The sequence below is a fragment of the Schistocerca piceifrons genome, chromosome X (genome assembly GCF_021461385.2).
Source record: "Schistocerca piceifrons isolate TAMUIC-IGC-003096 chromosome X, iqSchPice1.1, whole genome shotgun sequence".
In the NCBI taxonomy this organism is placed as follows: Eukaryota; Metazoa; Arthropoda; class Insecta; order Orthoptera; family Acrididae; genus Schistocerca; species Schistocerca piceifrons.
Window position 1 is genome coordinate 783,081,148 of NC_060149.1, and position 17,300 is coordinate 783,098,447.

General features: G+C 39.2%; 1 protein-coding gene across 2 annotated transcripts in view; it reads left to right on the forward strand.

The window, feature by feature from the left end:
- The window catches only part of LOC124721104 (serine-rich adhesin for platelets-like), a 481,067-nt gene that overhangs the window by 403,204 nt on the left and 60,563 nt on the right, over positions 1 to 17,300 (forward strand). For both annotated transcript variants that reach the window (XM_047245921.1, XM_047245922.1), the window contains exon 14: positions 940 to 1,059. In XM_047245921.1, the coding sequence (XP_047101877.1) occupies positions 940 to 1,059 (120 nt within the window). The remainder of the gene's footprint in view (positions 1 to 939; positions 1,060 to 17,300) is intronic.

A 17,300-nucleotide genomic window follows, 5' to 3' on the forward strand; every position in this document is an offset into this window, starting at 1 on the left:
TATAGAGTTAGTAGCAATTAAGTAATAAATTTAAATGTCTTGCATGATGTGGCAGTTTTCATGCATGCCAGTGTTTATGACACCATATCTCCTGAACTATGTGTTGCACAGTGATATAATTTTTTTTTTTTTTGGTACATTCAGTGGTACACATGAGTACTCGCTGCGAAATGAGTAAATAAGTAATAAATTAAAACATCATGGTTCATGTGGCAGTTTTACTGCATGAACGGGGTAGTAATGTTATGTGAGTGAAATCTTATGGAACTTAACTGCTAAGGTCATCAGTCCCTAAGCTTACACACTACTTTACCTAAATTATCCTAAGGACAAACACACACAACCATACCTGAGGGAGGACTTGAACCTCTGCCGGGACCAGCCACACAGTTCATGACTGCAGCGCCTCAGACCGCTCGGCTAATCCCGCACGGCGAAAATGCAGTAAGCAATAAACATTTTTCCTTTCATCGTTCTGTGGGGATCATCAGCAAGGAAAAGTTTCATAAAGGTTTGAAATTATGTGTAAAGTTTGTTGCAAGTCTCTAAGTGTTCTCATTCTCAGATACTGGATTACTAAAGTATGAATATTTGGGTGTCATGGGCTACACTGCTTTTTCACTTCGACCACCACCCCTATACCTTTGATAGGTAAGTGCTTCTTACCCCCACAGTGATGATTTGCAGACAGTAAATGATATGCCACCAACCATGTGTGGTTGAATCTGGTCCAGTGGTTTAGGAGCTGATGTGGGATACACATACATCCATTTTTATAATATATATTGATTAAATCTATGAATATTAGACACAGTGTAGCTATAGGCAAATCAGTCAGCAATGCTATTAATAAGTAATTAAAGTATTGAAGTACATGCTTGTCTCGGTAAAGCTAATTTTGTCATTTGGATTTTTATTAACATCATGTTCCTCCCACAGATACACAACATCATTTCAGAATCGCCCAGAGAGGCCGCAGAATGCTGGACTGGAGAAAATTCAGGAAATTCAGACACTCAGGAGAGAAAAGCCAACATACGTTACCATTCGTAGAGAAAGGTTTGTAAAAGTGTTTTTCAAAGAGTCCTTGTCATACAAATGTTTGAAGTTACAGTCGACCAGACATATATTTCTTGTGGCTTAAAATAGGAAAATGTTAATAAAATTTTCTTGGGCTTCCAGCAGCATCAGGTGGTTAAACTCCCACGAGCTTTCGACCTAGCTCACCTCAGTCGTCAAAACTAACCATTATAACTCCTTGACTAAGACCCAGTTGTTTAATTCTGTTGATAAAATAGTTGGTGTTCTTGATGTGAGGAGATATAATGATGTGGTCTCCCTGTTTACACGTGTTCCAGCCAAAGACTGTATAGATCTCCTCTCCCAGTTATTTGATAGCACAATTGTGGGACTGTTTAAGCACACCTTGACATCGTCGTATTTCCTACATGGCAGCCAGTATTTTGGCCAATTGGATGGCGTGGCTATTGGAAGCCCATTAGCTCCATCCATAGCCAACTTTTTTATGGAAAAATTTGAAGACATTGCCTTGGACATGGCTCCAGCTAAGCCAAGTTGCTTTTATCATTACGTCAATGGCACTTTTATCATCTGGCTCAATGGTCATGAAAAACTGGGAGAATTCTTAGAACACCTGAACAACATTCACGGCCACATCAAGTTTACGATGAAAGTCGAGACAAATGGTGCACTACCCTTCCTTGACATCCTCGTTTGACAGAAAACCAATGTGCACCGCAGCCACAGTTTCTACAGGAAACCAACAAACACATATCGGTATGTGCACCCTCTCAGCCACCACCATCCAGCACAAAAACGTGGTGTTCTGAATACCCTCATCCATCATGCTTAAGTCGTCTCAGACACTGAAAGTCTGCCACTAGAACTGAGCCACCTCCAAAAAGTCTTCTGGGAAAACGGGTACAGCCACCGACAGGTATCACAGGCTATATCTGGTGTGACACGCAAGAAACACATCAACAGAGAAGAGAACACCACCGATGAAGAAAGCAAGAAACTTGTGTTTGTGCCTTTCTGTGGTACTATGTCAGGGAAGGTTAGCCGGCTCCTGAAGAGATATAACATTTCATCGGTGTTGAGGCCCGCAGAAAAAATTTGACAGCTCATGAGGCCTGTGAAGGACTATCTAGAGCTTAGAATGTCTGGAGTTTACAAGATACCATGCCAGCGTGGCTGTTATTATGTTGGCCAGACAGGACGCACTGTGGAGCAATGTCAGATGGAACACGAGAGGTGCTTACACCTATGCTATCCACAAAAATCAGCTGTTGCGGAACATGCCTTAGAAAATGGACACCAAATTCTTTTCAACGAAACATCTGTTGTTATGAGGACAAAGGTATTTTGGGATAGCATCATAAAAGAAGCTATTGAAATAAAAACCTCTGAAAACACCATCAAAAAGGTCGGCAGTTAGCAGCTCAGAACAGCCTGGGACCCAGCCATCGCAAGGTTAAAACAGCTGCGATGGACGCGGGATGAAAACATTACCATATATGGCGAGGAAGAGAGCACTAGTGACATCACAGCCAGATGTGTGGCTATATAATGAGACGGCCACAGCAACACAGCAGTCATTCTTACCACTTCTCAATGACTGCGGAGAGCTCGGTAGAAAGCTTGCAGGATTTTAACTACCTGACACCGCTGGAACCCAAGAAAATTTTTTAATTCATATCTCCATTAAACCATGCATTCATACAATAGGAAAATGTATTTAAATTGGTATTTATAATTTGAATCTATCTGTTTCAAAAGTTCATATCCATCTTTAGGAGACTAGATTAAATTTAAAATTTCTTGACTAATTAAAACTGTGTATTAGATTGGGACAGGAACTTGGCCCTTGCCTTTTGTGGGCAGTACTCTTAGTAGCTGAGCTAGCTCACAACTACTCCCAGTGAAATTTTTCTGTCTTTATTTATTTCTGATGGTAATGTCAGGCTTTCATTAGATCACAGTTTACATAAACCCTTTGCTCTAACTTTAGGTGTAATCTGAAAATATATTACCTACACTTTTTTCAGGAAAGCACTAGTGTAGTGTTTGGTGGGTAAATTCATATAGCCTGTTTGGGGCATTCAGCAGGAAAAGAGAAAACATAATGGAACATCTTCAAATTCAGTTTGCTTCCAGCAATGAACTTTCCTAGCCAGAATACAGGAAAGCAGTTGTGCAACAATATACACTGATAAGCCAAAATATTATGACCACTGCCCACTGTGATGTTGGATGCCACCTGGTGGCATTGCAGGCACATAATGTGGTAGCAAAGATATCTAAGCAGAGAAAACATGGATAGGGGATCACTCTAACAAAGATGTCGGTTGCAGGTGGGAAGGTCCATTGAGATAAGCAACTTTGATACAGGGCAGATTATTATTATGCAGAGCCTGTGAGTCAGTATCTTGAAAATGGCAAAACTGGTCATATGTTCACATCCTACTGGCATAAATATAAATATGGTAAGAGGTAGAAGGACAAAGAAACTACCGCTAGATGCTAAATGGTCAGATGTCCACGACCCTTCACAGAATGTGGGGTTCAGAGCCTTGTCTGCTCTGTAAAGTAGGATAGGTTGTGATCTGCAGCATCTCTGCTGAAAGAGGACAATTCTGGTGCAAATGTTGTGGAGCACGCCATTCATTGTTCGTTGTTGAACATGGTGCTCCACAGTAGACCACCCCTATGTGTTCACATGTTGACCCAACAACTTCACTAGTCACGAATGCAGTGGGCATGGGGCCATTGAGATAGACCATCAATCAATGAAAATGTGTTGACTCTTTGAGTGAATCACATTTGTGCTACACCAGGTTGATGGCCATCTTCACAAAAGTCATCATTGAGGTCAACGGCAGCTCAAAACATGCAGCACAACATGGATGCAGTCTGGTGGGAGCAGTATTATGCTATGACAGACTATCTCCTGTGCTTGAATGGGACATGAGGTAGTAATTGAATATGCATTGACAGCTGTGAACCATCTGCGTCCCTTCATGCTTGATGTCTTCCCCGACAGCGATGTCATCTTTCAGCAGTATAATTGTCCATGTCTCAGAGCCAGAACTTTGCTACAACGGTTTGAGGAGCATTATAGTGAACTGACGTAGATGTCTCGGGGAACAAATTCACCTGATGTAAATCCTATGGAACCAGCTGGGTCGCTATCAGTTGCCATTACCATATATGCAAATCAGCGGCCCTTTATTTATGTGAATTATATATGACCAGTGCATAGACATCTAATGCCATATGCCTCCACATACCTACCAGCAAAATTTTGGATCCCTGATATGCAGAATCAGTGGTGTGTTTCATTCCAAAGATGGACAAATAAGTTATTAAGGAGGTGGTCATAAAGTTTTCTCTCATCAGTGTATATTTTTGTGAATGCCTTGTTTGTAGACGGGCTTGCTGTGAAAGTGTCTACTAGCAAGCTAGGAGGTGACTGCTGACACTTATTTTGGCACTGGAAGATATTAAGACAAAAATTGTGGAAACTGATACACAAGAAATTTAGAGTTATTAGTCTATTTGCATCATTCATACAACTCGTGAAGAACTATAAATGGCAGGATCAGATGAATATAATGCTGTTGTACAGGCAATCATGTCCCTTTTGGATGACTTCTTTCCACAAATGTATGCAATATACAATCAAAGTAGTGATACAAGCAAGCAGAAGTTGTATCAAACATAATGGCATGATTGAGACTGGAGCACCATGTGGCATCCATTCCCTGTCACTCTTTTTCATGCAGTTTGATTTCACTCAACCAGTAGTTCCCTCACTCATCATCACACAGAAGAGCATTCACTGACTGTGACTCAATATGTTCACAGCTCTTCCACATTGCTAAAGAAAAAATTGGTGGTTGGGTACATCTCAACATAGTATGGGACGTAGTGATGAGTAAAGAAAATGCATCGTCCCTGCACACCCTTCGACTTCACAGTATACATGAGACTGAGTGCAAACAAGTTCGATTTGTGTGGGTGTACACCAAATGTATGTAGTTGTGTTGTTAGGGGAAACAGACTTCCCTCTCTCACACACTGCAGCTGAATGAATTTTACATACATTGACCATATGTCTGCAGTCCTCTAGTTGAGAGCCATATGCAGCACCTCATTACAGAAAATGCCATAAGGTCTTAAGTGATAATTACAGACACTATAAATATGAACTATACTGATAGGATACATAACTCTCAGAATATAATTAAATGAGTAGCGGATAAGATGGGAACAGTATTGAGGAAACAAAAGAAATGGCTATATACAAATTAAATGAAATGGGAAAACAAATGTAATTGACATTGCAAAAATATCTAAAATCTTCCATTATCATTTCTTATCAATTGATGGTAAACTGAATAGGAATTTCAGTAACACAGCTCAATAGCAGAGAAACTTAAGCAACAATTAATTCTTGCAATTTAAAGCCTTGTGTGACTATTATCAGACACCATATAAGATAACAATGGTTTGAGCATCTTATGTTAGCAATGTCGATACTTTCAGAATATAATATTTGTAATAGATTTGATTCTTACAGGGGAAGTGTACCCCAGCTCAAATAGCTGAAACTGAATGAAAATTATTTTAAAATATGGAAATGTGTCTGTTCCATCACTCATAAAAATCATTTATGTATAAAACTTTCAATTTTTTTGCAGTCAGTATTTGAATGTTTATTACTCTAAAACCTACAAGTCACTGAAGAAACAATACTATGTAACAGTTATGACCAGCACATTCACAAGAGTCGTAAATGAGTCATTATTTGGTGAAAAACTAAACATTTGCTTGAAACAATGAATGTTGACATATACAGGCACTTACAATGTCATATTTCATATAAAAATTAGAAGTTGTTGTGTTGCTCTTAATCATCATCAAAGTGCAAATATGGGTTAAAAATGAAGTAATTAAAGTATAGTGGAATGGAACAGTAACCACACTTGACAAGGGCTACACGTGGACATTCTGTATCATTTTTGATGTATCCACACTGCAGTTATTCTGCATCAAAAGCCACCGTGATCACATTATCAAAATATGCAGCAGCAATATTAACTCCATAACAAAGATTTGCTATGCATATGCTAGCTCAGCTCTGTATCTAGGTGCAGGAAGTTGGTTGTAGATAACAGTAAGGATGAGTGATGAAATATTGGTCATGTTATGTGACCTGCAGTTTGTCAATTTGGAATTGTGTAAAATCACAAGTGATCTAGCATAGAGCTTGTGCTGTCTAAAAAAATATACAGCCTGAGGTTCCCAGTTATTAAGTTGTCATTGGTGGCAACATCTTTAACATAACATACTTGTTGGGAAAATATTCATCAATCAGTCTGTAGTCTTTTGTCTCCTGATGATCGCGAAGTAATAGACCTTTCTCATCAACATTTTTACCAACAACAGAATATATAAAAGCTTTTAATAATGCTCTTTGGTCATTTTTCTACTTTTACTCCCTTCAGAATGGATGCTCTGTAGTCACAATGCTGCTTGTTTCTTTGAAACCTGCATATCAAGTAACCCCTTTGTTTCCTGCTAACAAATTTGCAGTAAAGCTTGTTTGCCAATCGACCATCCATGGATACACCCACATCTCTTGTGTAACTGTGTGTGGACCTATCAAAAGACAGTACTACTGTTGTTGATTTCTTCTCTCTGTATGACAGAGTTGAAGAATATAAAAAAATTGGCTCTTGCTGACTATTCCATACAAGTTCTCCTTACTTACGTATTTGTCCTTAATGACCACAAAATATCCTGCTGTGTGCATCTTAATATGGTTTTCTTAGACCTCTTTGTGAACCATAACCATAGTGATTTGTCTGGCCAAATATTATATTCTTATTTAAAGCAAATGAGAAAATACAAATAAGCTGTAAAACTGCTAGAGAAATTACCCTAGCCATTTCCAGAGACCATGCTTGAATGTACCAGTAGTGAACATCTGATCTGTTGTCTCGAACTCTGTTATTGTCCTCTGATATACTATTTTAAATATTTCAAATTTGATCTTTTGTTTCTCTTGAAATGAACTGAATCTTGTTTTTTTTTTTACTTCACATAATTTGAAATTACTTTGATGTTGGATTCTGAACAACTGCAGCTATAAAAGGTCATTAGTTTCTAAATGTAGGAAATACTATAATCAAACCTGATATCAGTTCATCAGAGTTACTTTCTAAAAATGTTTGCAGAACACCAACAGACACAGGTACGTTTATGTTCTCCGAGGTCTCACCTAGTCATGTCCTAAGCATTGTAAAATGGATGAAATCTTCAGACAGTGTAGATATATATGACATATCCTGTAATTTACTAAAGAAAGTAATAGACTATATTGTGTACCCCTTAACATTCTGTATAAATAAATGCATATCTGAAGGATATTTTCCTGAAGAACTCAAAGTGGCTAGGGTAATTCCAATGTATAAAAAGGGAGATATGGACTCACCTTGCAGTTACAGACCAATCTCCATAGTCCCAGCTTTTTCTAAAATACTGGAATGTGTAATTTACCAACAGCTATCTGTCTATTTTGAAAAATTAGGAATAATTAGTGAATCTCAGTATGGTTTTAGGAAAAAGTTGTCTACTGTGCATGCTATAGACTTTGTAGTCAAATACTTACATCAAGTGTTTGAGGATAAGGGCTACGCTCAACTCACATTTTGTGATCTAAGCAAAGCTTTTGACTGTGTAAAGCATAAGCCACTCCTACAAAAACTGGAATTCTATGGCATTAGACATAATAGCCTTAAATTAATAAAATCATATCTTCAGAATCGTAAACAAGTTGTTTGTGTAGGGAGAGAAATGTCGAGTATAGAGCAAGTCAAGGTAGGTGTTCCGCAGGGATCTGTGCTGGGCCCCTTTTTGTTCCTGATAATGATAAATGATCTGCCGTCATTTATCAAGTCCACCACTGTGTTGTATGCAGATGATACAACATTTCTTCATGCTAGTGAGGATTTCAATAGCCTTAAAACTTGTGCAGCAAAGACAATTGACCAAGCATCCTATTGGTTCAAGGCAAATGGATTCCTGCTGAATGAAAACAAAACACAGCAGATGGTCTGTAGTCTTAGAGACAAGCTTCTGTCAGATGATCCAAGTTATGTCAAATTTTTGGGGGTATACATTGATGATAAATTATCTTGGGGTCAACATGTACAATATATTAGTGGTAAATTGTCAAGAGTTATTTACCTGTTAAGGGGACTTATGGATTGTGTTCCTGAAAAATATGTTAGAACATCCTATTTTTCATTCTTTCAGAGTATAATATCATATGGAATTATTTTGTGGGGGAACTCTAGCTGTGTACATGACATATTAATACTGCAAAAAAAAGCTATTAGGATAATTACTGGTTCTGCATATAAGGCACACTGTAAACCATTGTTCTGTGAACAGAAAATCATGACTGTTATAAACTTGTACATATACTATTTTCTAATTTATACGAAGAAGAAATTTCCAGAAACAAAAACCAGAGAAAATGTACACAGCCACAATACAAGAAGGAATAGGTGCCTCTATATTCCTTACCACAGGTTGTCAAAGTCACTCAACAGCTACGAAATCATGGGGTACAAATTATTTAATAATCTTCCTCAATCTGTTCAAGAATTACCTGAACAATTATTCAAACAAACAATTCATGACTGGCTAGTCCTCCACCCATTCTATGACATAAGAGAATTTATCAACTGTAATATAATACTATAATGTTAACAAGAAACCTGTTGTTTCTTTCAAACTATTAATTGTATTTTAGTATGTATATGATGTTGTCTATTGCTGTAATGGCCGAATGACAATAAAATTATTATTATTATTATTATTATAAATAATGTAATTGCTATCCTCATAAAGTTTGGTCAGCAATACCATGTAGCATAATTGTTCATAATATTTTAGGGGATGAAGGTGCTTATTCACGTTGACTCATTCCTTCAGTTGCTGAATATGATATTTCAGAGCAATTGGAGTTCTCATTCATGTGTGTCTTTCCACTCTACCATCACACTTCATATAATACGCATTGAATGGCCCACCTTCAAGTCGAATTATATCTTCATTATGCAGTGTGTTAATCCAACATATCTTTTCATACAACAGCTTAACAATGTTCAAAATATTAAATGGCAACAATGTTCAAAATATTAAATGGTTTCTGTCTTACTGATGTTTGATGTTAATACTTGGATTCCTCTACTATGCACAACAATAGTCTCATTTGTACTGTATCAACACAGAGAAGCTAGTACAATGATCTTCAGATTTCTCTAGCAGCCACTCATATCTACTGATCAGCCAGCACATCAACTGGAACTCCATCCTTGAACCACTCCATCACACTCCTAGTTTTGTGATATAGTGCATTATGTTGTTAAAAATGCCACTGCCATTGGGAAACATGATCGTCATGAAGGGGTGTAGGTGGTCTGCAACCAGTGTATGATGCTCCTTACCCGTCATCTTGCCTTGCACAAGCTCCACTGGACCCATGGATGCCCATGTGAATGTTCTCCAGAGTATAATGGAGCCACCACCAGCTTGACTCCATCACGTGGTACAGGTGTCAAAGAGCTGTTCACGTGGAAGACAGTGAATTTGGGTCCTCCCATTGGTATGATGAAAAAGATATTGGGATTCATCAGACCATACAATACTCTTCCAAAGCGCCAATCTCCAGTGCCAATGGCCACGTGCCCATTCCAATTGTGGTTGCTGTTGTCACGGTGTTAACATTGGCGCATGCATGGGTCGTCAGCTGCAGAAGCCCATTGTTAGGAGTGTTTGGTGCACTGTGTGTTCACACACATTTGTACTCTACTCACAATTAAAGTCTGATGTTATTTCTGCCACAGTTTGCCACCTGTCATGTTTTACAATCTGCCCAGCCTGTGAAGTCTGACATCTGTAATGAGGAATGGCTGCCCAACCCCAAGACATCTGACTGTACTTTCAACTTGGTTTTGTCATGTAATGAAGACAGTCACCACAGCACTCCTCAAACACCCAACAAGTCATGCATTTTCCAAAATGCTTGTGTCAAGCCTCTGAGCCATCACAATCTGCCATTGGTCAAACTCAGATAGATTGCATGCCTTCTCCATTCTACACACAGACAGCATGCTCACTGATGCTACATGCACTGAATGTGTGTCTGACTAGAAGTCATCCCTCACTAGGTGATGCTGCTGTCACCTGGTTGGGTTTATATTGATAGTAGGTCAGTTTTCATAATGTTCTGGCTGATCAGAGTAGTTTTACAGATGAATGACACTGATAGCTGTTCAAAGAGGTACAAGATAATATATTAAGTTCATTTCTGGTTGACTTTAGCCTTTGCCTTTGAACCTGGGGTACATTTCTCATTGGTTTTGTAAGAGCACAGAAGCAGAGTAAGTGAACTTTCAGCTCCCAGCACTGCACATGTATCCCAAATCCACTTGTCCTACACACACTGGTTGTTGGCCACAAATACAGCTGGCTGTGCAGAGTAAAAGTGGTTCTTTTCTGTAGGTTGGGGTTGTGTTGTCACCAGTAGCAGTTCTTTCATGCCTTGTTCGAGTCAATAGGCCACCAGGGCATTGCTCATTAGATTGTATGTATGTATTGTGATATGAATAAAGTTATGTAAATGTAACTGGGCCATGGCTACGAGTACTGACCACCTGCTAACCCTGATGACCCCACAACCCAACAGCGCTCATCCTGGACCAGATCCCTTATGAAATGTTGTCCGTAGTGGGCTCCTGGCTCCTCAGTTTTCCTTCACCAATCACCATTCCAGAGGAAAGAAGTAAACCTACAGTCCTCCATGGGGCATAACAATGACCCTGGAGTGACTCTGACAAAGTAACTATAGCAAATTGCGAATACAAGGTGATGCACTCAATTTTATCATGTGTTATACCACATGCAGTTGGGCAGCTACTTACGAAAAGTTTAAACAGACACTTGTGCAATGCTACAAGGGGAAAACACACAAAAGTTTTACAGGAAGAAACACCACTGCATGCAAATTTTGGATGGATAATGCATAAAGTATTTTGCAGATCACATTAGAAAAGTTAATGCTAACACTTATGAGCTCAGTCAGAATGATTTTCACAGTGAGATGAAACTCTTTGAAGCTCGACAAAGGACATTAGATACAATTTTTAATGGACTACAGGGTGAAGTCAGTTGAGCAGTAAGACTGACACACTGTGAAACATTTAAAGAAGCAATACAAATAGCAGTTTGCTTTGTTGAAGGGCTACGGAGACCTCATATTGATTTCAGACTGGATCATCTTGTGTGTGAAGCTTACTCAGGAGCCAGTCATCATGAGAACAGGTGGCAAATCTCAACTTCTCATAGGAAAAAATTGGTCTCCTGTGTGGACACTGGAATGACACAGAGCATGAAACCATAAGAAGAGGAATGGAAGCCAAAAGTGGAGAGCTTTGGGAGGAGTGCATTAAATGACAGAGGGACAGAAGGGTCACCACTACTGCTGCCTCCCAAAAAGCAGTAGTTACTGTGAGCTCCACTGATGACAGTTCCAATGGTCAGCTCATTAACGCAATTTACTGTGGACAAAATGGCCATTTCCTAATTGACATAGAGCTCATATTTCTTTGATGTGGTGCCGTATAGTTAAGGAAGAAAGCTGGTAGCTGCCAAGCAGTGCAGTTACAGGGTTAAATGGTAACAGGGTGTACAATTATGGAAAGGTGTGATTATCTTTGTGACAGGCCAAGATGAATATTTGGCCAAAATGCAAGTGATAAGAAGCAGAGGAAAATGCTATGAAGGTATATTGGGGTTAGATTTCCTGGCAACTAACGACGCTCAGACCAATGTAACAGAAAGAACAATCCAGTTCAGTTATAACTGGAGTTGCGCTTTACCAAACTATAATTCAGCAGTTTAGGTAAAAATACATAAATGATGTAGTAATTGGTTAGATTACTGGTAGTATTGGTAGCATTGATAGGGAAAGAAACATAAATGGATGTGTAAAACAGAAACTGGGAGCCAGCAACTTCTCTTTGTTTGTTTGTTTTGCGTGTAATTAGAACCATGCATCACTCACTGTTAGTCCATTGTGTATTTTATGTCCTTACAGAATATAAACTGCATTACAAAACAGAATAAAATAAAGACTGTGGTCTGTCGGTAAGTTCTTTATTTATTATTGAAATAATAGTTTAGGAATTTACTTCCTAAAAATAATGTCATTTAAATGCAATCCAACATACCTATGACACTCATTTAAATGATGAACAAAATTTTGCATGACAGCTTGGCATGTAGACACTGGGCTGGCTGCCACTTCAGTATGGATATTTTCTTTCTGTTGCTCCATAGAAGTCAGATTATTGACATACACTTAATATTTGACATATCCCTATCAGAAAAAATCCATGGGGCTCAAATCTCAATTGTGTGGGGGCCCAATTTATGTCACCTTTCCTGCATATCAGTTTGCTAGGGAAAACTTCACAAACTCGCAGCACAGATGCATTGGATGTGTGTACTGTGGCTCTTTCTTGCTGAAACTGTTCTTTGGCTATAACCAAGAAAGTTTTGCAATTCAGGCACCAAAAAGTCATTTAACATAGTCACATGACATTTCAAATTCACTGTAAGTGCACAATCGCACTCTTCCTCGAAAAAGTATGGGCCAACTATCCCTCAAGCCGACATTGCAGCCCATACAGTAACTTTTGTAAATGAAGGGGTCTCTCATGATTCTGTTTAGGGTTCGTTGCACTACAGTAATGGCAATTTTGCTTATTGATGTCAACATTCAGGTGAAACTAACCCTTGTCAGAAAACAAGGAGGACACTCAGTCACACCATTAACAAACTGCAGCCTATATCTGGCATCCTGAGGCTTTAATTCTTGTACAATTGGATTTTTTAAGGGTGCAGATTAAGGTCATTTTGCTGACTTGAGTGCAGTGATGATCTATGCACATTTAAAGAACTTTCACTCTTATAAGTGAAGAGGTTAGGATTGTCATGAACAGACTGATTTACACTCTCTATGGATTCAGCAGTTCTTGATGTCTTTGGTCATGTGGATTTTAATTTGACCAGTGTTTAACTGGTCTCCTCAAACGTTGTGATCCACTTCCTGATAAGGGGAACCCTTGGAGCTTCATTTACATTATGCAATCCATGATCACTGCAAAATTTCCTCAGTGCTACAGTCGCTGAATCACCATTTTTGTAAAATTCACACACACAAAATGTGCAGTCCACTCCCAAGAAGCACCCCATATTAACTGAATTCCTAAAGGAGCTCTTGAAATATAAACTTCCTTTTGAGACAGCCTGAGAATAAAAATTAGTTGATTGTGTAACTTCAGTACTTTTATGTAACCAAAGCAATTATTTTTGATGCAACTACGGTTTACATGCACAAACATAAAAAATGTATATAATTATTATTGTTATTTTGTACCTAATAGAAAGTTCTTCATCATGATCAAAAGCAACAGTTTCCTTGTATTGTTGATAAATATGAAAATTGTTTATGAATAATGGAAATATGTTTTACATAAGTTTGACAAAGTATTGAAGTGATGTTCAATATATTTTTCTTTTGCAGGTTTTTCTTAATTTTACCATTTTTTGAGGAAACTGCACTTCCTAGTGCTATATGATAAACCTGACCTTTTTTTTACATTTTTATCACAGCATACCTCTGTTTCATGTCAGAGATCAACAGTTCTCTAATAAAACCTGAATTAAACACTGACAGTTCTAGTTTTGCTGTAACTACGGTTTATTTTTATGTAACTTGTAGAACAAAACAATATTATGAAAAGGATTGTTGCTACTCACCACATAGCAGAGATGCTGAGTCGCAGACAGGCACAACAAAAAGACTCTCGCAAAATGAGCTTTCGGCCAACAAGGCCCTTTCAACTGCCAGACACAGTGGTCATGTGTGTATGAGGTGCACTTGCGTGTGCGTGTGCGCGCGCGCGTGTGTGTGTGTGTGTGTGTGTGTGTGTGTGTGTGTGTGTGTGATGTCTTTTTTCTGCAAAGGCCTTGTTGGCTGAAAGCTCATTTTGTGACAGTCTTTTTGTTGTGCCTATCTGTGACTCAGCTTCTCTGTGCTATATGGTGAGTAACAACTATCCTGTTCACATTATTGTTACATTCCATCCTGGATTTTCCATTATGTAGAACAAAAATATTTCTTAGGCTACACAGCCCTATATATGAGGTTCATTCAAATGAAACCTGGTCAGTGTGTGTACCTTTGCCTTAGACATAAGGTGGCACCATGTAACTGTGGGGATGGTGGCACCATCTGTTGGTAGAGACACTGACGTGCTTGGACCATTTAATGTTGCATAGAGCCAATCTGATTTCATGTCGAAGAGAAGGTGATCACACAAGTTATCATTGATTACTGAACATGCAGGTGATTAAGCAGTAAAAACGAGGAGTGATTCAATTTTTGGCATTGGAAGGAGTTGTAAGCCATGAAATGTATCGATGGATGAAGGCTGTGTATGGTGGGTACAGTCTGAGTTGTTTAAATGTTGTGGAATGGTGCAAATGATTCCTTGAGGGGCGCGAGCCACTGAAAGACGATGCTCATCCTGGACAGGCTCATCATGTCCTCACACTGGAAATGGTTGTGGAGTGAATGCTTTAGTCTTGGACAACTACAGAATCACCATGATGAGATACATCGGTTGCTGGATATTAGCATGGGCACCACCCACACCATAGTGCACCATCACTTGAACTTTTGAAAAATCTGTGCACAGTGGGTTCCCCACCAACTGACTGCCAAACAGCACAATACTCAAATGGCACTGTCTTTGAGTCATCTGCAATGTTATCATGAGGAGGAATACGGCTTTCTGTCGCATATTGTCACAGGTGACAAAACATGGTGTCACTATTTTGAACCAGAAAACAAGCATCAGAGCAAGCAAGGGAAACATGCCACTTGACCACCTCCAAAGAAATCAAAGGCTGTGCACACCAGTTCTGGTAAGGTCATGATGTCCTCTTTTGACCACAAGGGTCTACTGCTGGTCGAATTCCTGGAACAGGGAACCACCATCAATGCCCCGTGTTAGACGAGCCATCAAGTCAAAACACTGAGGAATGTTGTCCAATGCTGTTATCCTCCAGCACGATAATTCCCGCCCACACACGGCCAATGTGGTGAAGACGACATTGCAGCAGTTTTGGTGGGAAAAGCTGGAACATCCACCGTACAGTCCCGACCTTTCACCGCGGGGCTTTCATGTGTTTGGACCTCTAAAAAAAAGCTATTTGCAGACATTGATTCGCAACGGATGATGAAATGTGTGACTGGGTCCAGGCCTGGATCCGACAGCAGCCTACTAGCTTCTTCAAGGATGGAATTGATTGGCTACGGTCACAATGGGATAACTGCGCCAACAGTTTTAAAGACTATTTTTGAGTATGTGTGCTGTGTATAACTATATTTTTGAATTATTAAAATCATCACTGTTACTTTACACTAGTGACTGGGTTTAGAGACTATTTTTGAGCAGGTGTGCTGTGTATAACTATATTTTTGAGTTAATAAAATCATCACTTTTACTTTACACTAGTGACTGGGTTTAATTTGAATCCCCCTTATCTATCTCCACTCATTTTATAGATGGTTCACCACGTCCGGGTTCTAGGGGACTTTAATAAGAACCTATCCCATACATAAACAAAGTGATTGGTATGAGGTAGCACCCAATAGGTATGCATCACACCTAACTTACTGGTAATGCAAGTATGACCTTAGCTGATCAAGGCTACTAGGAGAACTGCCATAGTCTATGCTTACTTATGACAGTCTATGGTAGCCTACAGTTGTTTTACCTCTCTAGACATTATGTTTATGGCTGCAAAGGGATTTCTATAGGTCAGACTCAAAGGAATGTTAGTGCCATTGAGGTAATGCACAAACTAAGTAGCGACACAGTTGTGCCATTCTTAGTCGACGTAAATTTGACTGAACATGAGCGCATCCCCTGGTAACAGGAAAAGCCCTGTGTATTGATATGAAAGTGTTGAAGTGCAAGGAAAGTAATTTGTTGTTAACAGAGCCACCAGTAAACAGTGACTTGCTAGGCCATAGGCAAGAACTGTAAATGTCACTAAAGAAAAACCAAGCTGAAACTACAAGTTCCAGTAAGCGCTGCCAATATGAGTAATGCAGAAGCATAACTACCACAATGAACTATTTTTACTGCTCAACCTGAAGGACCCCAGCAGTAGATTGACTAGGTGGTCCTTACATTTAAGTGAAAACCAATTCAAGGTAGTTCTACACAGCAATGTGGATGGCAAAAAAGAGAAATTAACGAATGTTCAAGAGGATGTCATGCAGTGTCAGTCCTGGAAACAAGATCCTAAATTTTAAGCTGTTGATTATATACGGTACTAGACCACTGCTGAGGTACCTCTGCAAGAAGTCCCAGAAACAGTCCCAGACCAACGTGCTGAGACTGTGGCACATGTGTTTGTTAAAGACTAGATTTTGAAATATGGCTCACCTTCTTCTGTAATTAGTGACTAAGGTTCCAGTCTTATTTCCAAGTTACTACAGCAAGTATGAAGGTTATTGAAGACTTGACAAGCTAAGCTCATCCAGAGGGAAAGGGCCAAGTGGGAAAATTTCATCGATCCCTCATGAAAATGATAGTCACTATGTTGGCAGTAAGCACAATGCATGTGGTACCTTCATGCCAGACATGCTCAACATTAACAACATGGAGGTACACACTAGCATGTAAATCAGCCCTTAAGAAATTGTCTATATCAGGCAAATGACCTCACCATTTGACTTCGCACCATCACCGAGAGGCAACAGCAATCAACATGTCAGAGACTTAGCCAGAAAACTACATGAAGTATGGATGCATGTAAGCACTTGAAATCATAAGTCATTCTCCAGCTGTCTGCTCAGCATGACTACGGAGCTGTCATACCTAAATATTGCGTTGAAAACTTAGTTTATTGAATAATCCAGTACTGAAGAAAGGTAACATCAGGAAGTTTAAATTGCACATGAAAGAACCATATAAAGTCCGTGAAACCATCTCCCCAGTTACAGTAAAAGTCCAGTTGCCATTTCACTTTATTGCAATGCACATGAACCATGTAAAGTCATATAAGAGTAGGCCAGCTACTGAACCAGCTGATAAACCAGAACAACAGCCTTGAAGCAGATC